At 43.5% G+C, this 21,883-nt stretch overlaps 1 protein-coding gene across 1 annotated transcript in view; it reads right to left on the bottom strand.

The window, feature by feature from the left end:
* Positions 1 to 19,330, bottom strand: part of VWC2L (von Willebrand factor C domain containing protein 2-like) — a 51,295-nt gene extending 31,965 nt beyond the window's left edge. The window contains exons 1-2 of the mRNA XM_010583256.1: positions 18,920 to 19,330; positions 115 to 244 (exon numbers count right to left, since the gene is read on the bottom strand). Of these exons, the coding sequence (XP_010581558.1) occupies positions 115 to 244; positions 18,920 to 19,330 (541 nt within the window). The remainder of the gene's footprint in view (positions 1 to 114; positions 245 to 18,919) is intronic.
* Positions 19,331 to 21,883: the final 2,553 nt, after the last annotated feature.

Genomic DNA, 21,883 nt, shown 5'->3' with positions numbered 1-21,883 from the left:
CTGTGCCGGACTGTGCCAATGGAAGCAAATCTCCTGACGATGCATCAGTAACAATATTTTAATAAAATGTTTCCTTTATATCTCTTTGTTAAAGCCAAAACAGTACTTTCTTACCATTTTTGCAGACAGGACAACACTGTTCTGGTTCATAGACTGGGTTGACACACTCAGGAACTGCGCAGTCTGCTACAACACAGTGAACTTCATTGCTGGGCTCGCAGCGACACCATTCGCATGGCGAGGGCTAGGAACAAATCTAAAATTAGCCCATTTCATCCCGCAGCTCACAAGTTTGCAACATTTCTATCTTGCCATAAGATAAACACATCAGCGTTCAATACCTCTTGACTGCATTCATTCATCATGGGTAATACAAATTAACCTGTAGGACAAAATAGCAACATCTGAAACAGGCAACCAGAACATTAGAAAAACCAACAAGCATGATACTTGTTTTCTCAGAAAGGGTGTGGGGTTTTTTAGCTTTCATGAGACTTTAGGTCCCTTCATCAAAAAGACCAACCTGAAGCCACTAGGTCATACCTCTGCTCTACCCATCTGTTGTTATCTTACACATTTGGCTGGAAGCAGAGCAGGGTTTTTGGAAGATCACGAGTGGTGGTTCATCCCAGGAAGAAAGGACAGGGTGATTTTCCAGGTCATACTCATATCTCATGTAGAGCACCACTTCCAGCAAACCCCAAGCTGTCAGACAGGTGCTGCTGGGGTTGCCTGTCCATCCACCAGCCTCTCGATGTGCTTTCATTCCTGCTTTTCAGACCAGAGGAGAATAGTGTTGTTCTTGGAGAGGCAAAACCATTTTATCCTGTTTGTGCAGCACCTGCATCAGGGGTCTGTAAGCACTCCCATAACATAACCATTAGATCTGGTCCTGGCCCCACTCCTGCCTGTTTCAACAAGGTTTGTGAGCAACTGCCTCACACAGAATATGTAAATAATTCAGAGCTTGAACAATTTTGCTGAAGTCAGGGAGTTCTGGATTAAAGCACCCAGCTAAATGGTTTCGTTTTGGCTCCATCAATTCAAACAGCAATCTCTATCTACCTCCAAATAGAGAGTTGTCACTCTCTCACCCTTTGAAAAGCTGTGGAAATCTGTTGAAAAATAGAAAGGTCAGTGTTTTAAGGTTCCCAGTGTCCTTATGTGTGCGCAAGTGTGATGAAAGGATGACAACAGAGCTAAGAAAGAATAAGAGGAGAATTTAAAAGGAAAAATAACTTCCTTTCAGTACCTCTAGGTTCAATACTTAAGTGCCAATTCCTCAGCAATGGTAGATCCATCACTAACACTTCAATGAGTAAATGTGGGTATCGGAAAAAAAATCTGCTTTCTGTTGCACTGGTGGGAATCTGCAGCAATGGGAATTCCTCCATATTAAAAAAGAAAGTGAGATGCAAAGGAAAGGAGGATTCACCCCCATGTGTTTCAGACTCCAGTGATGCGTCACTCATTTCTACAAGACACATACAACCTGTGAGCCCTGGTTCTGGCAGGTAAAAAGCTTTTCAGTTCACCTCTAAGAAGCTCCATATGTCTTGAGTCAAATAATTTATTCCCAGGAAATTCATTTCTACCTTAAAATGCACTAATTAAAGCTTCCCTTGCTTTGTCTCAGCATCTGCAGTCTATAATTCCCATCACCTCTCATTTGCTCACGGCTTTGGCAATTTAGATAAAATCAGCACTCCTTGAGTAAGGGAAGAAGTCTGTGGAGGTGGAATTCCTCTCTCTAATTATCTTTCCTCATTCAATCCTGCTTTGATTTCTGTCTGAAGCACCAGGAATCTAAATTCATTTGGCTGACATTTCTTATTCAAGGCTATTTAATAAGAAGAAACAATACAGAAGAAAATAGACAGACCTATTTGCTGAGGGATCAATAAGAAAATTGCTGCTTTGTTTTTACTCATTTTAATCACTAATTATATGGAGCAGTAGAACTAGATCTTGTGATTTGTGGAGGCTTTCACTGATGTATCCTTCAGGACTTGTCCCCATCTTCACTACTACAGTGGCTGCAATGCCAAGAAACATGTGATGCATTTCCAGGACTGCAGCCCAATCAACAGCTTAAAGATGATCAGCACAAGTAGAAGATGCCCCTGAACAACTTTGCAACTGAGTAAATGAGACACGACACACACATCTTTTGCTTGTGCAGCCTGAAAATGACACTGTAATAAACCATGATGTTGCTTGACACTGAAAGCAGCTTTTCAGGAGGGAAGAACTGCACACAAAGAAGGAAAGCACACCTCGGTGGTACAAGGAACAAGCAGCCAGCAAATAAAAAGGCTGCTTTGACATGAGTGACAAGACTTTTCTTGGCTACCTCCTCTTCCCCATCTTATTAAGTTCAAGGTACTTGGTCTTGCCTCTAGGATCTGCTTCTATCTGACTCTTTTGGTCAATTGCCAGTGCCCCTTACTGTGGCTCTTACCCAGATGCTCACCTCCATCAGTGACTCCAGCATTCCTGTCCACTTATTTTATGAATGTTTAGGTACTTTCTCCCATGGGATATGCTTTTGGATCTGATATGCAAACCCCTGCCCTTTCAGAAAGGACTTTGCCCAAGGACTCTGATTGAGCGTCTTTTTGCTGTTGTCTATATGCTCTGCATCCCTGCTATTAATTTCCCTGGAGCTACCCTTTTTGTGAAATAACTATGGGACACCGGCCAAAAAAGTCCTCTATTTATTTACATAGGCATTATGTAGACCAGGCAGCAAAATGACAAACTGGGAACCAGTGAAGAACAGGGAACCAGTGAAAGATGTCCCAAAGTTTTCTTCCCTTATTCTTCCATCTACCTCATCTGCTCTTATTTTTCTCCAGATCACAGTAGTTACTCTTTTGTGGTCAGTGACGTTCCCACCCACATGCTGCTGCTTCACTTGCTGTCTGTCCCAGTGCAAGTACTGCTTATGATTAGGAGCATTTCACAGGATCCACTAGGCAGCTCTGTCAATCTTTGCAAGTCCCAGAATCTGGATTTAAAGATTTATCCCCCCTACAAGAGGGGTGGTTTACACTTTTGTAGTCACTGAAGTTCAAACACCAGCAAACACCAGTGCCTCAAAAGAAACTCTTATCCCTACTGAAAAACAAGGTTGAAAAAATACAGAGGGTTTCTGAAGTATGAAGGAGCGGGGACACAAATCAGAGGCTATGCCATTCCCACATGGACAGTGCCAACACTTTATTGGTGTCCCTTAAACTGATATTCTAGAAAAAGTGTTAAGACTAAAGGATCATAAAAGGCTTGGGCCAGAAGATGATTTATTCACTCCACTTGTCCAAGGCAGAATAATCTCTTAGAAGACTCTATAGGGAAGGATTTGTTAGAAAGGATTTCAAGAGATGTTGGTGCAGAAACATTCTTCTCACCACTGTCCAAAAGGAAAGGATGTTCACAGTGCCCAGCCATAACATGGATACAAGTCCACACAATTGCATGGTCCCTTACTGTTCAAGGTATGTTTTAAGAAACAGACCTATCATTAAAACCAGCAGAGCAAACTGGGTCCTTTTGTAGAAGGTATCAGTACAGCATTTTGAGTTGGGAAAACTGGTGCAAAGCATCTGAAATTCTTTTTACCTGATTTTCACTTACAGTGGGGCTGAGAGCACTAACCCTCAGAACTAGTGAGGAAATACATTCTTTGATGTTGTTGTCAGTGTAGGGGCCAAGTCAAGCCAAGTTGGTGGGAAGCAGACGTGGCCAACACCTAACCACCCTTCAAGAGCTTTTGAGAGCAGATGAAGTGGGACACAGAGCACAAAGGACTTTCTCAGTCTCAGCACTGACCCTGGTACACCTCTCCTTCAGCCAGTCACTTCAAAGAGACCAAGGAAGCACAAGGATGTGGACCCTGAACCCCCCTATTTATAATCACACCTAAGATCACGGTCCACCTTCTATTTCTCTTCTGTTCTATTGATCTCAAGGAGGACTATCACCCCAGATTTGGCTAGGAGAGCAGGCTAATCCCCTACTTCTACCAGGGGATGGCTCCATCCCACACAGCGGGGCAGCCAGAAGAAGGAGCTAGCACTCATTCAGCTGTGTGGCTGGAAAACCTTAGCCTCAGGTGCTGTCAAATGGGAAACATCTGCAATCAGCAGAGTTTGTTAACAAAGAAAGAAGGAAGGAGAATTAAAACAGAGAATAGAGAATACACATGGCTAATAAAGATTTTATGTGCATGAGCATATAATGATAAACTTGATAGATGATATAAACAAACAAAGAAGGCAGCAAAGGAAACAGAATGAAAAACAAGATACACCCTGAGTAGGGGAAATGAGGAAGTCAAACAAGGTGTGGATACTGTATCTCCTAATCTTCACTCTCGTTCCCATACACACCGACTCCCCACCATTTTCATCTTCTTCTTGGAAGCAAATGCCAGCACATGTAGGAATTATGATGGCTAACATCATCCAGCTACTCCTTACAGTGATAAGGGGCTCCCTCTCTTACGGGGTTGGGCACCACGCCAGTCCTTCTTTAGTCAGCTACTAGGTTTCATAAAATCACAGAAATTCCATAACTCTGACAGGTCTACACTTGAGGGCCCCAGCAGGCCCTCAAGTCATCCAGAAGAACTGGTGGACAGACAAAGAGATCGCATGATCAAACAATTCTTCAGGAAAATAGCCTAAAATACTAGTTCTTCCCAAACTTAAGGGAGAGGTGGGGAAAAGAAAATGGAAAATTGAATTCAAAACTCACATGTCTAAATTTACTCTTTTATGCCTTCCTACAGCTGAAGAGATCTGAATAAAACATTTTTTTAGACCAAGGCAGCTGGTACAATCACACAAATAAACAATACACAAAACTTCAAGTTTTAGGCATGATCTCACAAGAAGCTTCTGCAATACCTAAGCTTTACTGTATCTGAGCCATCTCATCTAGTCATAGAAAATCTCTTGTCTCAAATACTTACTGAACCTCACCTGTATTTCACCCTTAGCTCATGCCTTGTCCACAACTACAGCATCCTAAGCCACCTCTCTGCTTCGCCAAACAAGTGAAAGACTTTTCTATAACATGGAGATTGCCCTGCAAAAGCTTATTACTGAGTAGTAAGTATTCTCCTTGAGTGAATGGAGGAAGCATATATATATGAAACATATATTGCAGCCCTCCTCTTCCCTGCCTCCAATAAGGATTTCTCTGTCTACGCATCTGTTTGTCAATCACTCTTAGCTGCTTCTACACAAACATCTCTAGGGAGGTGGAAAGGGAGTGATTTACCCAAGACAAACGAAAAACTCTGAAGATGACATCTGATTGATACTTTTTCTTTACCTGTTTGTTCTGTCAATCAGAAGCAATTTTCCTCAGGTTTTTGCTCTGCTGACACATTCACCACGCTAACTCTGGTTTCCAAGTGCACTCATTTCAGTCCTATATGTGGGGTGTTACCCAGCTCAGAAGAGATCTTGGACTGAGTTTTAAGGCTGCAGACTCCTGTGATCAGCTGTGATTAATCCAGTTGGCTTCACTCAGACTCGGAGTCTGAGGCTCATACCCCTCCAGCAGCTGGGAAAACGGTGCCTGAGACCAAAGTGTTATTTGGTGCCTAAGTATTTCAAGAGCCAGTGGATCTTGCATCATTAAAACAGACTATACACAGACCTGTTACTCCTTGAGACTTCCCACTCTATGAATTTAGATGCCAGCTCCTGATTTCCTCCAGGCATATCTAGTACAGCCACTTCCTGACACTTTGGACCTCTCCTCACCTTTTCCAGAAAAGACTTTGAATTGCGTGGTACTTTCTTCGTATCTGAGTTTTCAGCCTCGTGGAAGAAAGTTTACATCTTTGCTGAGGCTAGTGTACAGCCCGCTCGCAGCTACTTCAAATTCTTGCCATTGCCCTCTAGTCATCTGTTCTGAGATCGAGTTATCAGGATTTATTGGACTGCTCTCTTCCCCCTCCTTTCTACACTCTCCAGCTAAGCTTGAAGAGGGTATTTGTACAAGAATGTCCCATAATCCCATACTCGAAGACTTCATCTCATTGACAAGGTGCCATGAAGTGGTCACGTAAGGACTATGTCCTTGTGCTGTCTGACTATTGCACAACAGCCCTTCATCAATTATACACAGCTACTAGCAAACAACTACAGAGCAATACAAACTTTACAACTATTATATCACAAATACTTGACATTTCTTTTGAGGAAGGAAATAGGAAAGCTTCATGTAAGTGTTTACAACCATCTAATCATGTTACAATAGACACATACTGATCATCATGCAGAGGCTGTTCAAGTTGGTAGAAGACAATCTAAGATTTCAACTGAATTGAATAGACTTGCAAACCTTAATCAGGCATGTTAGCTCCCACCTCCTTCAAACAGCAAAAGGGAAATGGTGTGTAAGTATATGCCTTTTCTAGATTATACTGCAAAGGGAAAAAACGCTTTTCATGGTAGTTTTACTGAATACAGAGTTGCAATGATTTCTCCCCCTTTGAGAACATGTTAGAAAAAGAAATGCAAACCCCTTAAAAAAAAACGAGATGCCATCATCTCCATTTCTACTGATGTCAAGGCAGTTTTGAATGCAATGGATCTAACCTGGTACTTCTGCACACATTTGTCAGTACCTTGCCTTAGATTCGGATCTGCTAGCTGTATCCACATGCACCTCCTGCCTACGTGTCCCCGGGAAGGACTGGATGTGTCCCATCCCCTGCGAGTGCTGGACTCCAAGAGAAGTAAAGCTGAAAACCATCGCTGCTGGCAATCTCTCCATCTTTTAGTTTTCAAGGGAATGTGTGCCAGCGCTCATACGGATAATCACATTCAGCCTCTCCCCTCAGACAGGCTCAACTGATAGCATCCTCCTCTATGCAGATAAAACAGCAGGAAAAGCAGAGCGATGTAAAGTGAAGTCTGTCAAATTGGGCACTTACCTCTTAAGAGTAGCTATAACTTTTAATGACACTAAGGACAATGGCAATTCTGATGGAAATGATTTTTGTAGCTACAGTTTCAGGTGGTGAATTTATTGGCAGGAAGCAAGGAAGGGGAGAAAGTTAAAAAGGACCTGATGAATAAAATCGGAGGCAAAAATGGTTTCCGCATTACAGCTGAGGTGGGAAGTCATAAACCAGGCGAGATGAATAAAAAAGAAACTGGGATAGCATTCATTGAAGATACTCCTGGAGTCAAAATTAGAATCATTTTCATTGTTATTGAAATTGCCTGTGATCTCAGGCAGATTAGCAGGAGATTGCAGGGAAGTCCAGAGAAAGCTTTCAACTGAGAAATTTTGCAGGTGCCAAACTGCAGAGAATGGGCTAGCTAGGGAGTCCCACCTGAAGGCCAGACTGAAATCAGCCCGTTCCTCTTCTGCGATGCTCACTTTGCCTTTACTAATCAGCAACACATAAATAACTGTCTAAATTGTGTTAAAGATTTGGTAAATGGCTCTTCTGTGTGTGTGTGTGTGTGTGTGTACATGCGCACACACCACTACAAGAATGTGCATTGGGCAAAAATTTCACTCATTTTTGTCACTCACTTAAAAAAATAAAAATCATCCATCCAGCTAGTGGACACAGTATCAGTTATGCTACAGAAACGGTAATGACTTGGATTTTCCATAGGTGGAAAGTTGCTCAAATAAACAATCTGGTGAGTGATTATAGATGAGTACAATCACTGAAAACACCATCAGGTTGCAAATGATTTTGCAACAGGAAAAAACTACTAAGTCATTAGATAATTTATTTGCAGTGAAAAACTGGAGCTGTATCCTACTTGCATGGAGTACTAGCAATACAAATGAACTGTGCCATCCAAAAACTGAAAAATGTTTGCACCATACTGCAGATCAGCTAAAACAAGGAGCTGGCTTCCAAGAAGCAGCAGAAGTGGATGCTGAGATCCTGTATTTCTATGGGAGCCCCCAACATGCACACAAGCATTACTAATGTTAAAACTGAAATGAAATGACAAATGTCTCACTCAATGGAAAGGACAAGAGAGACACAAATACATTACTGAAAATATTTTCTATAAATGGTGACTCCATCCTATACTCAAAGCAACCTCATCACAAGGAGGTTGAAGATGACTTGCCTATTTTCTTAGCCTACAGATGCTGCAGCTCTCCAACCAAAGCTCAATTTTAGTTACCCGTAACTGCTGCTTGTCTATTCTATTCACAGCTATAAGAGTCTTTCCAGCAGGCTGGTGACCAGGCTTGGATTCTGGAGATGGAAATGCATAAAGATGCTGTCATCCCCCCAGGTCATGTATACCTCTCCTCCCCTCAGCCCCAGACCATGCCTGTCCATACCTGGAAACAAAATTATTCTTGTCATCCTTTTGTAAAAATTCCTGGGGAGCTACTACAGATCAGTGAGCCAGATGAGAGACAGAAGCACAGAAGATGTGCCTCACCATGGGTATCCTGGGCCCACATCTGATGATTCAGGATTGTGATGGTGTCAGGAGCTTTGTACTCATATATTTGCTATGTGCTGCACAATTTGATGGGTTTAAAAGGCTCCTGGAACCACGTCTGGATCTGGAAAGTGACTCTTCCATTAGCTGATGAGAGAGAGACAACCTTGAGCTGAGCCCTGGCCCTTTTTCCATGGGAGCTGTGTATCTGCAGTCTTGTGGTTGCTTTTCTCTCCGGAGAGCAGCAGTGGAGCTTTCCGTAACAACATGACTTTGCACTTCTTTCATAAGAACGCTGTGTTTTGATATATGTCTCATTTTATTCCTTACAATAGTTGCACCTCACCTACCCTGGGGCTGAGGGGACTGGCGTTCTCTATTACTTTGGTGATAATTTTTATGACTCTATTACAATACTTTTTTAGTTCAGACATGCCCAGTGCACAGGGAACAGGACTCCTTTTGAAAGGTTACAGATACGACAGGTGGGACTGTGACTCAAACGTGTGATGCACAGCCCTGTTGGGACACAGACAAAATGTTTGTGTGTGCTTCACTGTCGTGGTTTAACCCCAGCCAGCAACTAAGCACCACACAGCCGCTCACTCACTCCCCCCCATCCAGTGGGATGGGGGAGAAAATCAGGAAAAGAAGTAAAACTCCTGGGCTGAGATAAGAATGATTTAATAGAACACAAAAAGAAGAAACTAATAATGATAATGATAACACTAATAAAATGACAACAGTAGTAATAAAAGGATTGGAATGGACAAATGATGCCCAGGGCAATTGCTCACCACCCGCCGACCAACACCCAGCCAGTCCCCGAGCGGCAAATCCCTGCCCCCCCCACTTCCCAGTTCCTAAACTAGATGGGACGTCCCATGGTATGGAATACACTGTTGGCCAGTTTGGGTCAGGTGCCCTGGCTGGGCATGAGAAGCTGAAAAATCCTTGACTATAGTCTAAACACTACTGAGCAACAACTGAAAACATCAGTGTTATCAACATTCTTCACATACTGAACTCAAAACATAGCACTGTACCAGCTACTAGGAAGACAGTTAACTCTTTCCCAGCTGAAACCAGGACATTCACATTTGTTAAGCTCCTTTTAATACCAACAGAGAAAGCAAGCCCAGCTGGCAGCTTCCCGCTCTCCATTCCCTCCCTGTCAGCCCTTGCAATGAAGGAGCTTTGTCTAGGAGAAAGCCTCCTGGGGCAGGGAGAAAGGAACCGAGAACCTGGTCAGAAAGGTGATACCTTTCACATGTGTTTTCCCTATACCTGAATCTGCTGTTTCCCTCTTCATCCACGCCGAAAGATGGGAGGTGGTAGCGAGATCAGCTCTACATACTGATAAAATACTGAATTTGTATTAAGGAGGTAGGCATAACATAACCAGCCATCACTGAGGAAGAGATTGGATGTTGGTCCCATCCCTACTCCTGCAGTTTTCTGTCTGGATCATCAGATGCGCTTTCCACAGCCACAGTACAGGCCAGGCAGATTTACACCAGTGATGGATTTGGCCCCATGACTCTTTTACTCACAAGATACCCATATGATGGCTGTTTGTACTGAATGCAATCTTTGGAGTCGGTCTTCTTTGTCTGAAGACAAGCTCCGTGTCTCTGTGCAGCTCAGGCAGCTGGAAATAATCACCCTGGCAGGTGACTCCTGGCTGGGTCGTGGCAGTCAAGGGAAAGTGTGAGCTCCTCTTCCTGTAGGCTCCACGCTGCAGATTTCAGTGCTGTATCACCCTCAGCCTCAGCATTTCGCACAGTTTTGCACCTCTTGTGCCGTAAGGGAAGACGGTCCCACCCCCTCGGTACTGCAGCAGGAGCTCCTGCATCCCACCAGCACACAACTATGCTCCCTCCTTCCCCCTGAAAGAGCAGCTCCTTCCTGAATACTTTGCTCTTGTTCACCTCTGCCGAGCTCAGGATTCCCTCCAGCATCAGAGCTGGAGACAAGACCTCATTACTGATCTCCATTAACACGCTCCGTTGCTGTACTGCCCTTTTCTCCTCCCAAGGAAAGACGTGTTGGCTGAACCGAAGTCTATGGCTGAGGAGCGTTTAGGAGCTGCCTTGCCTTTCTTCTTAACAGTGCTGAGGGTACAGGAGTTCAAGGGTGCCGAGCACCCACGATTACATCTACTCACACTTCCCCTTCTCGTTCACTGTCTCCAGCCGTGTCCTGCCAAGAAGTGAGCTGTGGTTGCACCAGTGGGTTAACATCACGAGTCTGCCTGGGTTTGCTGTGGTTTTGGTTTCCTTTGCTCCTGGGCTTTGACACCAGTCCTATTTTCTTTGCATGTTGAGAGGTGGGAGAGGGGCAAACACATCATATCAAATACTGACTTGTTCCTGGTTGCTTTTCTCTCTTGTTCTCCATTATCTGTACTTTTTTGATAGCCTAGCCTAACTTTTTACTTTCTGGCAGCTGGCAAGGAGGATTAGGCTTCATGGGAGCTCCCTTGGGCAAATCCTTATCTTGGGTCAGCATCACGCATACTCCACAGAGGAGTATCTAACTGGTACCCAACTTTATACCAGTGTAACATCCCAAAGGGCCACTTGTGATCCATGGAGCTGCAGTGGTTGACAGCAGCGTAGAACCTGCCCCACCTGCCCCAAAGAACAAAGCAGCTTTTTACTAGCTGGCACTATGGAGAAGGCATTTTCCAAATTCTCCCATCTGCCCTTTGTATCCAGCTGCCATTGCTTAAACCCTCAGGAGAGAAGCCAGCAGGGTCCGGGAGGTTTCTGTCACTCAGAGGACATTATCACATTTGGTTATGAGCACAAGCTGGGAAGGATGTGAAATGAAAATGGGGGTGAACAGGTTATCTGCAATGAGAGAATATGCTGGGGTCTGCTAACACAGGGAGGATACTCGGTTAACCCTTAGTCAGAAAGGTTTTCCTGCCTGGGATGACCACAGTTAACAAACTGAGAGATTCCCTGCTTTGAGGAGCCGCTTGAAACCCTAATGCTCCTCCAATCATACTGATTTTATTATAATTCCCAAAGAATTACCTCTGAACTGTACCACAGAACAAAGAGTAAGGAAGCCTAACGCTACAAGTATTTTTATTTTGCAACTAGACCAAGCGTTGTCACTACATGACTTATCTAATTATAGTCTTAAAAACAATAACTAGGATAAGTAGCTAATTGAGCATTATTTTTAATGAACGCAATTCTGCATAAAGCACATTCCAGAAGCAACAAACACACACCTGCACTTCCCCTCGGTTGTCTAAAGGAGTTCTTGCCAACGATCTGTTAACATTTCTATGGATGACATGCTTCTTCACAAGTTGATGACCTAAGAACCTCACACTCACCAGCCCTACAGAAACGTCTTGGGTGACAGAGATGGACACAGCTTGGGAGAGCCAAGGGATGAGCGCTTCTCTCTTTGACCCCACTGAGCATTGCCTGGCACAATAATAAAGCCTCAGACTTGATTCCACCACTCTTGGAAGGAGATGGTAACAGTTGCATGTACTACACATCCCATTTTCTTAACAGCATGGCTCCAGCAGCAATGGAGGGGAGAGGAAGTGCCAGAGCTTCTTCTCCAGCTGTGCAGAGATATCTCCTCTCTTTCAGTAGCTCTCTGGACAGCCCCCAATTCTGGAAGCAAGCAGAGCCGATGGGCTATTTCCTGGAGCGAACATCTGAAAGCCCAGTCACAGCTTTGGCGGTACAACTGTTGGGCACATGTTAATTCCTGTGTCATATTTACTGGAAAAATACCAATCCCTTGGGCTTGCATGTAGAGGCCAAACTCTGCACTGCGCTCCTGCACCAGTGCACTGTGACTAAAACTCAGGGGCTTGTGCTTAATTCCTGCTGATTTTGAATTGTGCTGATGCTCAAGTTTTGGGTCTCATCTATTTCAATGAGGAGCTTTGAGAGAGTATGTATGTAGCGCAGTTGGCACCACTGAGCTTTGAGCTTTTGGGGCCTCCATGTATTACTGTGATCTGGGTAAAACAACAGCATGGATTTTTTTGTAGCCAAATTCTGAATACAGGCCCCTCTTCTTTCACCTATTGTAATAATATACTTGTGCATAATGTAATACATACGTTATAAAATCAGTAGCTAAGTACATAACATAATTTAAAACATAGGTATCACTATAGATCAGTGTGACATGCCTATCTATTTTAGTATGTTTTCTTGGTACAAATTATGACAGAAATACAGTAAGTCAGTAATTTCAGATTCCTTTGCATAGACATTGTCACTGTAATTTTGCCAGGAGGGAGATAATAAATCGTACTTTTCCATCTGACTGATGTTCTGTTTCCCCTGTCTGATTTCAATGGCTGTATGCTATCTTCAGAACTGGCATTGTTCATGGCTCCTTTTATTAAAGCAGAGGCGCGTTATTGAAATTTCTTTTGTATTATGATTTTCTAGCCGTACATGAAATTGCAGAACACACAAGAAGAAAAAACAAGCCCCATTTGTTTGAGTCATAGCAGAAAAAAACCCTGCTGCACGCATCTTGGAGAGAAAAATGCCAATATTAAAATCGGGGCCCCATGCTGGCTTGGATTAGTAATCAGTTTCGTGGAATTCACGAGTGAAGATCTAAAAACTACTACTGATTTGGATGACTGGTTTAGTATACTACCAAAAGGTTTTAATAACGCTAGTTCTTGCAATGATTAGCCTGCCATGATTTGAGCACTTTCCAAGATTCACCAGGAAACTGAACACTCATGTAATAGTGGAGAAAACTCAGCAAAGAACCTTCCTTTTCTCCCTACTTTGTTTTTCTAGTGGCCTAACGAAGCTCCTCAGATTTAAGGTGTCGTATCTCTATTCTCTCACGCTGATATAAACCACAGCATCCACAGTCCAAACCTGCAGCTGGACAGTTCAATACCCCTGGGCAGGGCTGAGGGACTCTCAGAGCAGCCCCCTGCACCACCCCAGGCACCAGGTGGTTGTACACTTCTCCCCCTCACCTTCCCCTTTCAACCCAGGGCTGCAACAAACTCTTGGTTTTCACCTAAGAGCATCATCCCATCAGTACTGCTCCGGGAACGTCCCAAGGGTTTCATTCATATTTGATAAGGTTGCACTCCCAGGCTGGGTAACTAGTGGTCAGAGCAAGGCTGTAGTTTGCACCACTTAATTTCTATTTCTGGCATGGTTCTGGGGGTGGAGAATCACTTTTTGGTTTCATTGCCGCCTTTTCTCCAGTGGCAGAATGGACACACTACATTTCAGGGACTGAGAGATGCTGGAATAGCAGCTGAATACACTCTTACATGTGCTAATGCCTTTTGATGAGAAGTCTTATTTTGTTAAGTTATATTGAGATAATTGCATTAATAAAACATTTTTAAAGAGCATTAACAAAGGAGAAGGAGGTGTCACTGTTCTGAAGTAAAGGTTTCCATAATGAGCTGAGAATTAGTATATGATAATGCTATGCTTATATAGTCCCTCATTTATTTTGGATTCTGATTATACCCCGAAGATCCCTGTTAGAACTGTGATCTCTACTGTGCAAAGTGCTGCTCAAGAAGACATAAAGTCAGTGAGATACAGAAGCCCTAGCTGAAGGACTACAGATGATTTGTGGACAAAACAAAGCAATGAACTTAAGATATAGTGGCAGGAAACATGGGAAAGAAAAATAAAGAAGAACTCCAGCAGTGAAATCCTGGCTCTTTTCAAGTCAGTAGAGGTTTTGCCCTAGAATGAAGCTACAATTTCCCCTTTCCTGGATTTTTTGTTTCACAGTGCAGAGGCCTGCGAAGGGGCAAGGGTTTTCCTGGCATCCCTCCACACTTATGCTTGATGCAAGGGACAAATATTTGGGCATCATCTAGGGGCTTTCTGAGCGAGGGTGGGTTTGGGAGCAGTGAAGGTGGAAGGGGAGAGGACAAGAAGGTGGAGGAGTCACTGGAAAAGGCAAGCAGATGAAGGCAGCAGTTAAGGATTGGCAGAGCCAATGGCTAGAAGAAATTGCAGCTCTGTGCTTGGCAGAAAGCACGGCAGCCACTGAAGAGCACCCAAAAAATATCCCTGATGTTCAAGTTCACAACTGCAGGTTGAAGCTGCTCTTCTGACCTGAATATTACCAGGAAGGCCAGCTTGTGATGCCAAAACCTCTCGTGTTCCCACCCAAAGAGTAACTAACTCACCCAATGTCCTGCCAGGCAAATGGAGATATTTTAATGTCCGTGGCTAGAAAATTTCTGCCATTGACTTTGAGAAGGATGGCACCGTGCTACCAAAACCCATGTTACCGGGACTCACTCTCCTGTAGGGACAGGGAGCAGTTCCCACCTGTAGGGTCTAAAATGAAGAGAATGTTTCAAGATGTCAGCTTGACAGTCTCTTGTGATCCGATCATTCATTTTCCAGCGACGGTATTTTGCTACAAATTCATATAGGTCCATAGAAAGAAGTTTATGGATATGTCTGTATCAAGTGATGAGAGATCTAGGAAGTTCAGAAGTGATTATGGACTTTTCAATCTGACAACCTCATCCTTTTCAAATGGCTCCTAACTGTGGCTACAAATGTACCTTAAACCATGCCATAAATTGCATTTCTCAAATCTGGGTAGGCATGTGGTCTCCTGTCAGTATGTTATGCAGGAGAGTAAAAACTAATCAGCACTTAGGAAAACTGTTGTCTCACTGACATTTGCACAATTCCTCCATAAGCTGCCAATGAACATCCATCACGCTGGCAGTACACTGTCTCCTTAAGTTTATATAAGCTGCTATCTGGGAACATTAATTTAAAAGACAACGATGTGTACTTACAATAACTGAGACCGCTGAGCTGTTACTTGCTTGTTTTCTCTCTCTGGGAAGAAAGGGGAAGGCTAACAACCTCCCTGAAAGATCTCTGCTAGTAGAGGCAAGCTCAGAGCACTTGGGACTTGGACCTTAACCTCCAGGACTGAAATCAAAACACGGCTGATGTGTGGGAGAAAAAGCAAGCTGCTAAGTGACCCCGAGAGTCCCTGCCAGATCTCTCTGGAGAAAATGGAGAAACTGCCCGAGACTTGCAGCATCCTTCACACCTTCCCTGCAGCCACCGCAGCTGCCTGCCACTCTGTGTTTGCCTCTGAGAGGGACTGGAGGAGCCCCGAGAGACCATATTCGAGGCTGACAAGGACAGAACTGGACAATGATGTTGGGCAAGATATATAGGGATCCCAGTAAGAGCCACCAGACCTCCCCTTTGTCCTGTGCACTGCTCCACAGGAGTCAAAATCCTGAACACCAGGCAGCAATCTACATATTATACATGTTTGAGTCAGATCTTGATTCACATTAGGGAGACTGTGCTGACCTTTTCTACAAGGGTTTCCAGGTGGAACCGCAGCCTCAGCCGAAGTTGGGGATAAGTCCTAGGCAAACCAAAGGGATGAGGCAGGCTCCGTATGGGCAGCTGGAACTCAAAACCCAAAAAGGTCTCCCAGGACCCATAACAGAGCTATGAAGATGTTATGTGGGGTTACTAAACCATCTGTCAGGGAGACAAGGTTTTACAAAAGGATACAAGAAAAGCTACTAATAAGTTTAGATTTACAATTGAACTTCAGTTTGGCATTTTGTCTGTACATGTTAACAATTTAGGGGCACAGGCATAAACATTTGGACAGCTGTCTAAGCTAGATGGCTTGTTGTCATGTTTATATTTTGCTCTTATGACTGTTGTAAGTCAAAAAAAAATCAGAGGAAGAAGATCAGTTCACTAGAAGAAAGCTAAATATGCAAGAAATGGGCCTTTATAACCACTCCTTTACCCTGAGATAGTCACAGTTACTGTCAGTGGTAAGAAAAAAAAAAGGTTAAATCGCATTTGGATTTCTCACCCCAAACCTAAACAGAAATCTAGAAACAAGGCAGGAAGATTCTCCCAAATGGAAACCTCTCTCAGATTTTGATATCCTAGAGAAAAAAATTTCCTAGAGAAAAAAAAAATCCTAATTTGTGAAAGATCAGGCAGTTGAAATTTCTACAAGATAAGTCAGTCCCGGTGCACACACACAGACACACACTTATAAAAAATTTTTAAATGGAGGCTAGTTTCAGCTGTAACTAAGCAGTGACAAGCACTTCTGTGGATGATGATTTGGAACCTACATATTAGCGAAAGTAAATCAAGTGGGTGAAAGGGTTACAAGCCCACCTAAAACAGTACCTCTATTTCCACTGAAAGCAGTCTGTTATTGGGTCAGAACGACTGGAAAAAGCCTCTCCTCTTTGACTTGAGTGTGTGTGGAATGGACTTCAGAAAGCTTGCAGACCTTATAAATTCAACAGGACAAGGGAAGAGCAGAGTTCAGAGCCTGTAAAACCTACGAACTGCTCAGAATTTCATCTGTGGAGATAGCAGGTAAAATCTTTGTTCCGTTGAAGTAAACAGCAAAATGCTTGGATGCTTCAATGAAGTCAAGATTTCACTTCATAGCAGCAGTTTCCTGAATCTTGAAGTTCTGTCCTGAATCTTGAAGTTCTGTGTTTCCTATAGCATTTATAAGGTCATAGTTAACAGGTGCTCCTTTTTTCCCCCCCAAACACCCCTGGAAGTGCACAGTAATCTTCCATTGCCTGAATCTCTTCCACTACTTAGAGGAAAAAAAGAATTTCACTATTTATTCTAGGTAAACACATAGGTTTCAAAAAAATCAGTTTCTGCCCTACTCCACAGGGTATCGAGCTCTCAGCAAAACACAGGCCCAGGTCAAAAGCTCAGCTGTCAACTAAATTAAGTCTGAAGGATCTCAAATGAGTCCTGGACTGAACGTTACCATGTGCGAGCGTGGCGTGCCACCATCTACTTTGTGTTTCTCAGAGGGTACTGGAACTTTGCTTTCCATGCAACACCCAACAGCTTTTGGACACAGCAAACAATGAGCCAGATTGCTCTAACTCTCTCTAATAGCCTTTCTCCCCTAAATTCTCTTTCTCTATCTTTTAATCCGTTATCAGGGTGCAATTATTTCTTTCAGGAAAAGTGATTAGTACTTTTGTACTTCATTCATATGCAAAAGACACTTTAATGAGAAGATCCATCTCATTATTCTCCCACTGAAATCTCTCCAAAAAGAGTCCTTATAACTCTCACACAAGAACCTGACCATATGTCAGACTTAGAGCTAGGTGGGACACTTCACCACCTGACAACACAGCAGTCAAAATGGGACCACTGAAGCATGACTGTGGGATGAAGTTGGGCTGGGCCTTCCTAGGGCAAGAAGAAACTGTTATTTAAGCAGTTTACAAGATCAGCATCTTCACATTCCTCAGCAAAGCAGCGAACAGTGGATGAGGATGGCCCTCAAGGAGATGTTCCTCATGTATTTGTTTTGCCTTGTGTCTATGCCATTAAACTGTCTTGCCCATACCGAGTGATTGCAGTTACAGATGGACAGAAAAAGATGAACATAAACCATACATGATAGAAGAAAGGAACTAAACACTACCTCCACTGAAAATGAAAATATCTGGGAAAAAGGGAATTGTGATCTTTGTTACTGAGAACTCGTGAAGTACACAGACCTATATGGAAGCATTTTCATTGTCAGAAAAGAAAATAAATTGGCAAGTGTATAATGAGATTGGCCATACAGCCATGAAGAGTTATAGGCTGTCATTAATTATGGAGGTACGAATCTTAAAGCCATGCGACCTGGGAGAACAAACTCGTGTATGTACCTAGTGCCTTTACAGACCTGGTTCTTCATTGTGAAATGTTATTTTCCTTAGCAGAATTGAAAACATGCAGTCAAACTCATTAGAATGAGAGATGCAGGTTGTGTAAAGGGTAATGGTTTTTGAAAATCTGGTTTATTTTTAGGATATATTCCAGAAGGATTTCTTTACAACATTCCTAATAGGAACTCAACCACTATAATTAAACCCCATACTTCTCATTACTTGAGATGGTCACCTGCCTAGGAATTCACCTTCTGCCATTCTAGACAGCCTTATCACAGCTGAAATGAAAATATTAAATATAGCTTGCAATCTACTTGCTTGCATTTTCATACAGTTAGGAGTAACAACTCTCAGTAACATGCCATCAATTTTTGCTATCCAAATTGGAAAAAGAGTTCTTAAAAAGCACTCAGTAGTGGTTTACCACCATTTTTGCAGACACCATTGGTAGTCCAACCTGATTCATGCTATGAACAAAGAAGGAGGTTGTCTGGCGTAGCAGATTCAGAGGGCTGGCATTTCACACGGGGGCTTTTGACTGACCATTGGCTCTCAGTGATTGTACATAAGAGGGGAGGTGGCAGCTTTTACCTTAGCCAGACCTGCATCACAACTAAAAATGACTTGAGCTTTAGCATCAATTAATAGCCGTAAGCAACTACTGAGTGCCTTTGTGAGTCCCCGACAGAAATACAATTCCTATAGCATACTAATATTAAATACTGAAGAAGGGGCTTCATACCTTAAATTCCTCCAGGATTTTGTAATTTTTCCCGTGATATTCACAAAAGTTTTTCACTTCCTTGCATTCTGGACAGCATCCATTGTGTTCCACTTTTGTACACTTTGGGTGGATTTTAGGGCATTCCGGTTGATCGCAAACAGGTCCATCCTCAGTACAGACACAGGGACAGTTGGAATGTCCCGGGAAAAAACGTTCTCCCAGTTTGTACACAAAGCCACTGTCATCCACGCAGCCCTTTCCTCGGTAGTCATCAAAGATCAGATTGTCATTGCTGGAGGTCTGGTCCCCTTCATCGGCAGGGTAGTCTTCATGATTGATGGCAGCTGGAGTGACCAAAGCAGGGATTACAAACAGAAGTATCCAGGCTTCATGGATATGAAGAGCCATCCCCCTCCTCTGCTTCTCCATGGGATCTCAGTGCCAGATAGAAACAGCTGCTTCCATAGGGAGACCAGTGTTGTGGTCTGAAAACAAATATTTTAAAGTGAGAACAAACTCAGAATTCTAACTAATATTGACTTATAAAGGCCATAGTTTCAACCAGCACCCAAGAAAAAAATCAGTGCTTTCAAACTGCACAGATAACTATTACCATTTCATTTGAATCAAGCCTCTTCTCAATTACTGTTGAAGAGAATAAAGCATATGAAATACAGAAATTAGAAACACATGCCTGTAAGCATATACCGACAAAATACCTTTATAGAAATGGTGGCTCACAGAATCGATCTCATTTTTACTTTCCTCATTTGTGCAGCTGAGTTTTCTGATGCACCAGAAATTAAATTAGCTGCCTGAAATTGCATGGTGATGGGCAGCTCAGAGGGATTTGAACCCAAGTTTAAGCATGGTCTTAACCTCCTGCTGTGGCCACTGTCCCTCCGTGCTATGTGTGGTGCACAGCCCACTTCATTAAACTGTGGTGGGAAACCCAAGTTGGAAAATGAGATAAGCATAATCTGTAGGTAGATCTGTGTCCAATATGAAAGATAGTGCTGGGTTATATCTGGTCTGCGAGAGGTGGAATAGCACAGAATTTTATATACACCATTTCTGAAGAGGAAGAAGGACTGCCTGGGCTACCAACACAGTCCAGCCTGCGGCAGGGACATATAATCCCGACAGAAGCAAAGATGTAATTCACCTTCTCCATTATTCAGCATTTCAGTAATTCCCAGAGAGGAACGCAGAGAGCAGGATGTTAAATGTCTGTGTAATGCATGGAGCCGCTGAAATGTGTTTGCCTGATTAAGCTGGAGCATTTCTAAAACTCTGGGAGCGACGCAGCATGGCCCGACCTTTGGAGAGCTCTGCTGAAGTGGTCGAGGCGAGGACTGACCCAGAGAGGGAGAGGAGCTTCGCACTGCCCCTGGGGAGAGTCAGCTCCGGGCGAAGGCTCCTTCTGTGTGTTTTGGGTGCACTTTTGGCTGCCCGCAGTGCCACATCACTGCCACCAACGCACCGTCCTGCCTGCACACTGGCCAACAGCCGGTGCAACCCCAGCAGCAAAATGGTTTCTGACCTCTCCTAAGAGAACTGGGCAAAGTATTACAGGAAACTTTTAAATGAGATGAAGTATTAGCATTATATGGCTTGAGGAACAATGGAGGCAGTTGCTGGCACAAACCAAAAATGGACTGTTTGGATGTGGGTGTCATTCCTTCTCTTCCTCCGTTCCCATAGCGTGCACACACAGGTACACACACAGTATATACAAACATGCATTAACCTACGCACAGAGGCAAACACGTACTCCCCCTCCGCCCCTCTGGGAGCTATTTTTTGTGTGTCGGGATTTTTGGCGGACTGCAGATGTTCGGCAATTAATTCTCCCTTAATCGAAGTAAAAAAGCAGCAGGAGGAGGAGAAAGCTTTAATCCTAGAGAAGCAGCTACGGGATCCTGTTGACAAAGCAGTTTTTCCAAAGCCACAACAGAGGGAGACACCGGATATTACACAAGCTTTATCAAATTCAAAAGCTATCTTCTTAATCGAACTACTAGCTACATTTCCATCATAAGGACTATGCACCCTGTTACTACTATCAGCGATAGCTATTGTAACATGTTGTTTGGAAATCTAGTGATTCATGCAGATACGGCTGCTTTACGTATCTACAGAGCAAAGAATCTTGCCCACCTAAATGCTACAGGTAGGTTGCAACATTGCAGATTGGTGGGCATTTAAGGGGGAAAAAAAAAAAGCAGAAGCAAATGAAGAGGTTAGTATCTGAGGAAATGTGAAACAATGGAGAGAATTTGTTGAAGTTTGATGAGCAAGCTCTCCAAATTATAAAAAAAAAAAAAGTTCTCCAAAGATGATAAATAAGACCACTATATTTTGCTACAGCATCTGAAATGTCCCACAGCAACTCACAAGCACTCGGCTCGGCAGCAATCCTGGAAATCAGACAGACTGCAGACGGCTTGCACGCACAGATTTCAACAAGTAAACAAATGCTGCTCAGCTCAGAATTAGTTTACCGCTGAACTTTCTCATCATTTCTCATCATGAGAGAGGCCAGGATCGTAGGTAAGTCTCCGAGTAAAACGCTTCCATCCGCCTTCCCTCACCCCAAGTGAATAATTTACACTTACCTAATCAGACTCGATCTGAAAGCTGAAAGGGGTCACAGGCCAACATGGACTAAAAGGTTAGAAACAGATTAGTGAAAGCAGTTCCTCCTAATCACATTTTCAGTGTTGACTCACGGACAAGCCTTTTTCCTCCACCTCCCATGGCAAAACACGGGAAAGCGGCAGCCCGGCAACCACAACATAAGAATTAAGCTTTAACCCAGCGTTCAGGATTCAAAGCGAGCAGCGGCGAAGCGGTCCAGAGGCAGGGATGCCGCGGAGAAACCCCGATGCCAGCAGCACAGTCATCGCGGCGAACTTGGGCTGGATTTCCTCAGGTCTTGTGCGGGGGGGGGGGGGGGAAAATTCTCTTCGGGACAACCCC

Source organism: Haliaeetus leucocephalus, unplaced genomic scaffold (genome assembly GCF_000737465.1).
Source record: "Haliaeetus leucocephalus isolate CR32 unplaced genomic scaffold, Haliaeetus_leucocephalus-4.0 Scaffold880, whole genome shotgun sequence".
Classification (NCBI taxonomy): Eukaryota; Metazoa; Chordata; class Aves; order Accipitriformes; family Accipitridae; genus Haliaeetus; species Haliaeetus leucocephalus.
This window is presented reverse-complemented; position numbering and strand designations above follow the sequence as displayed.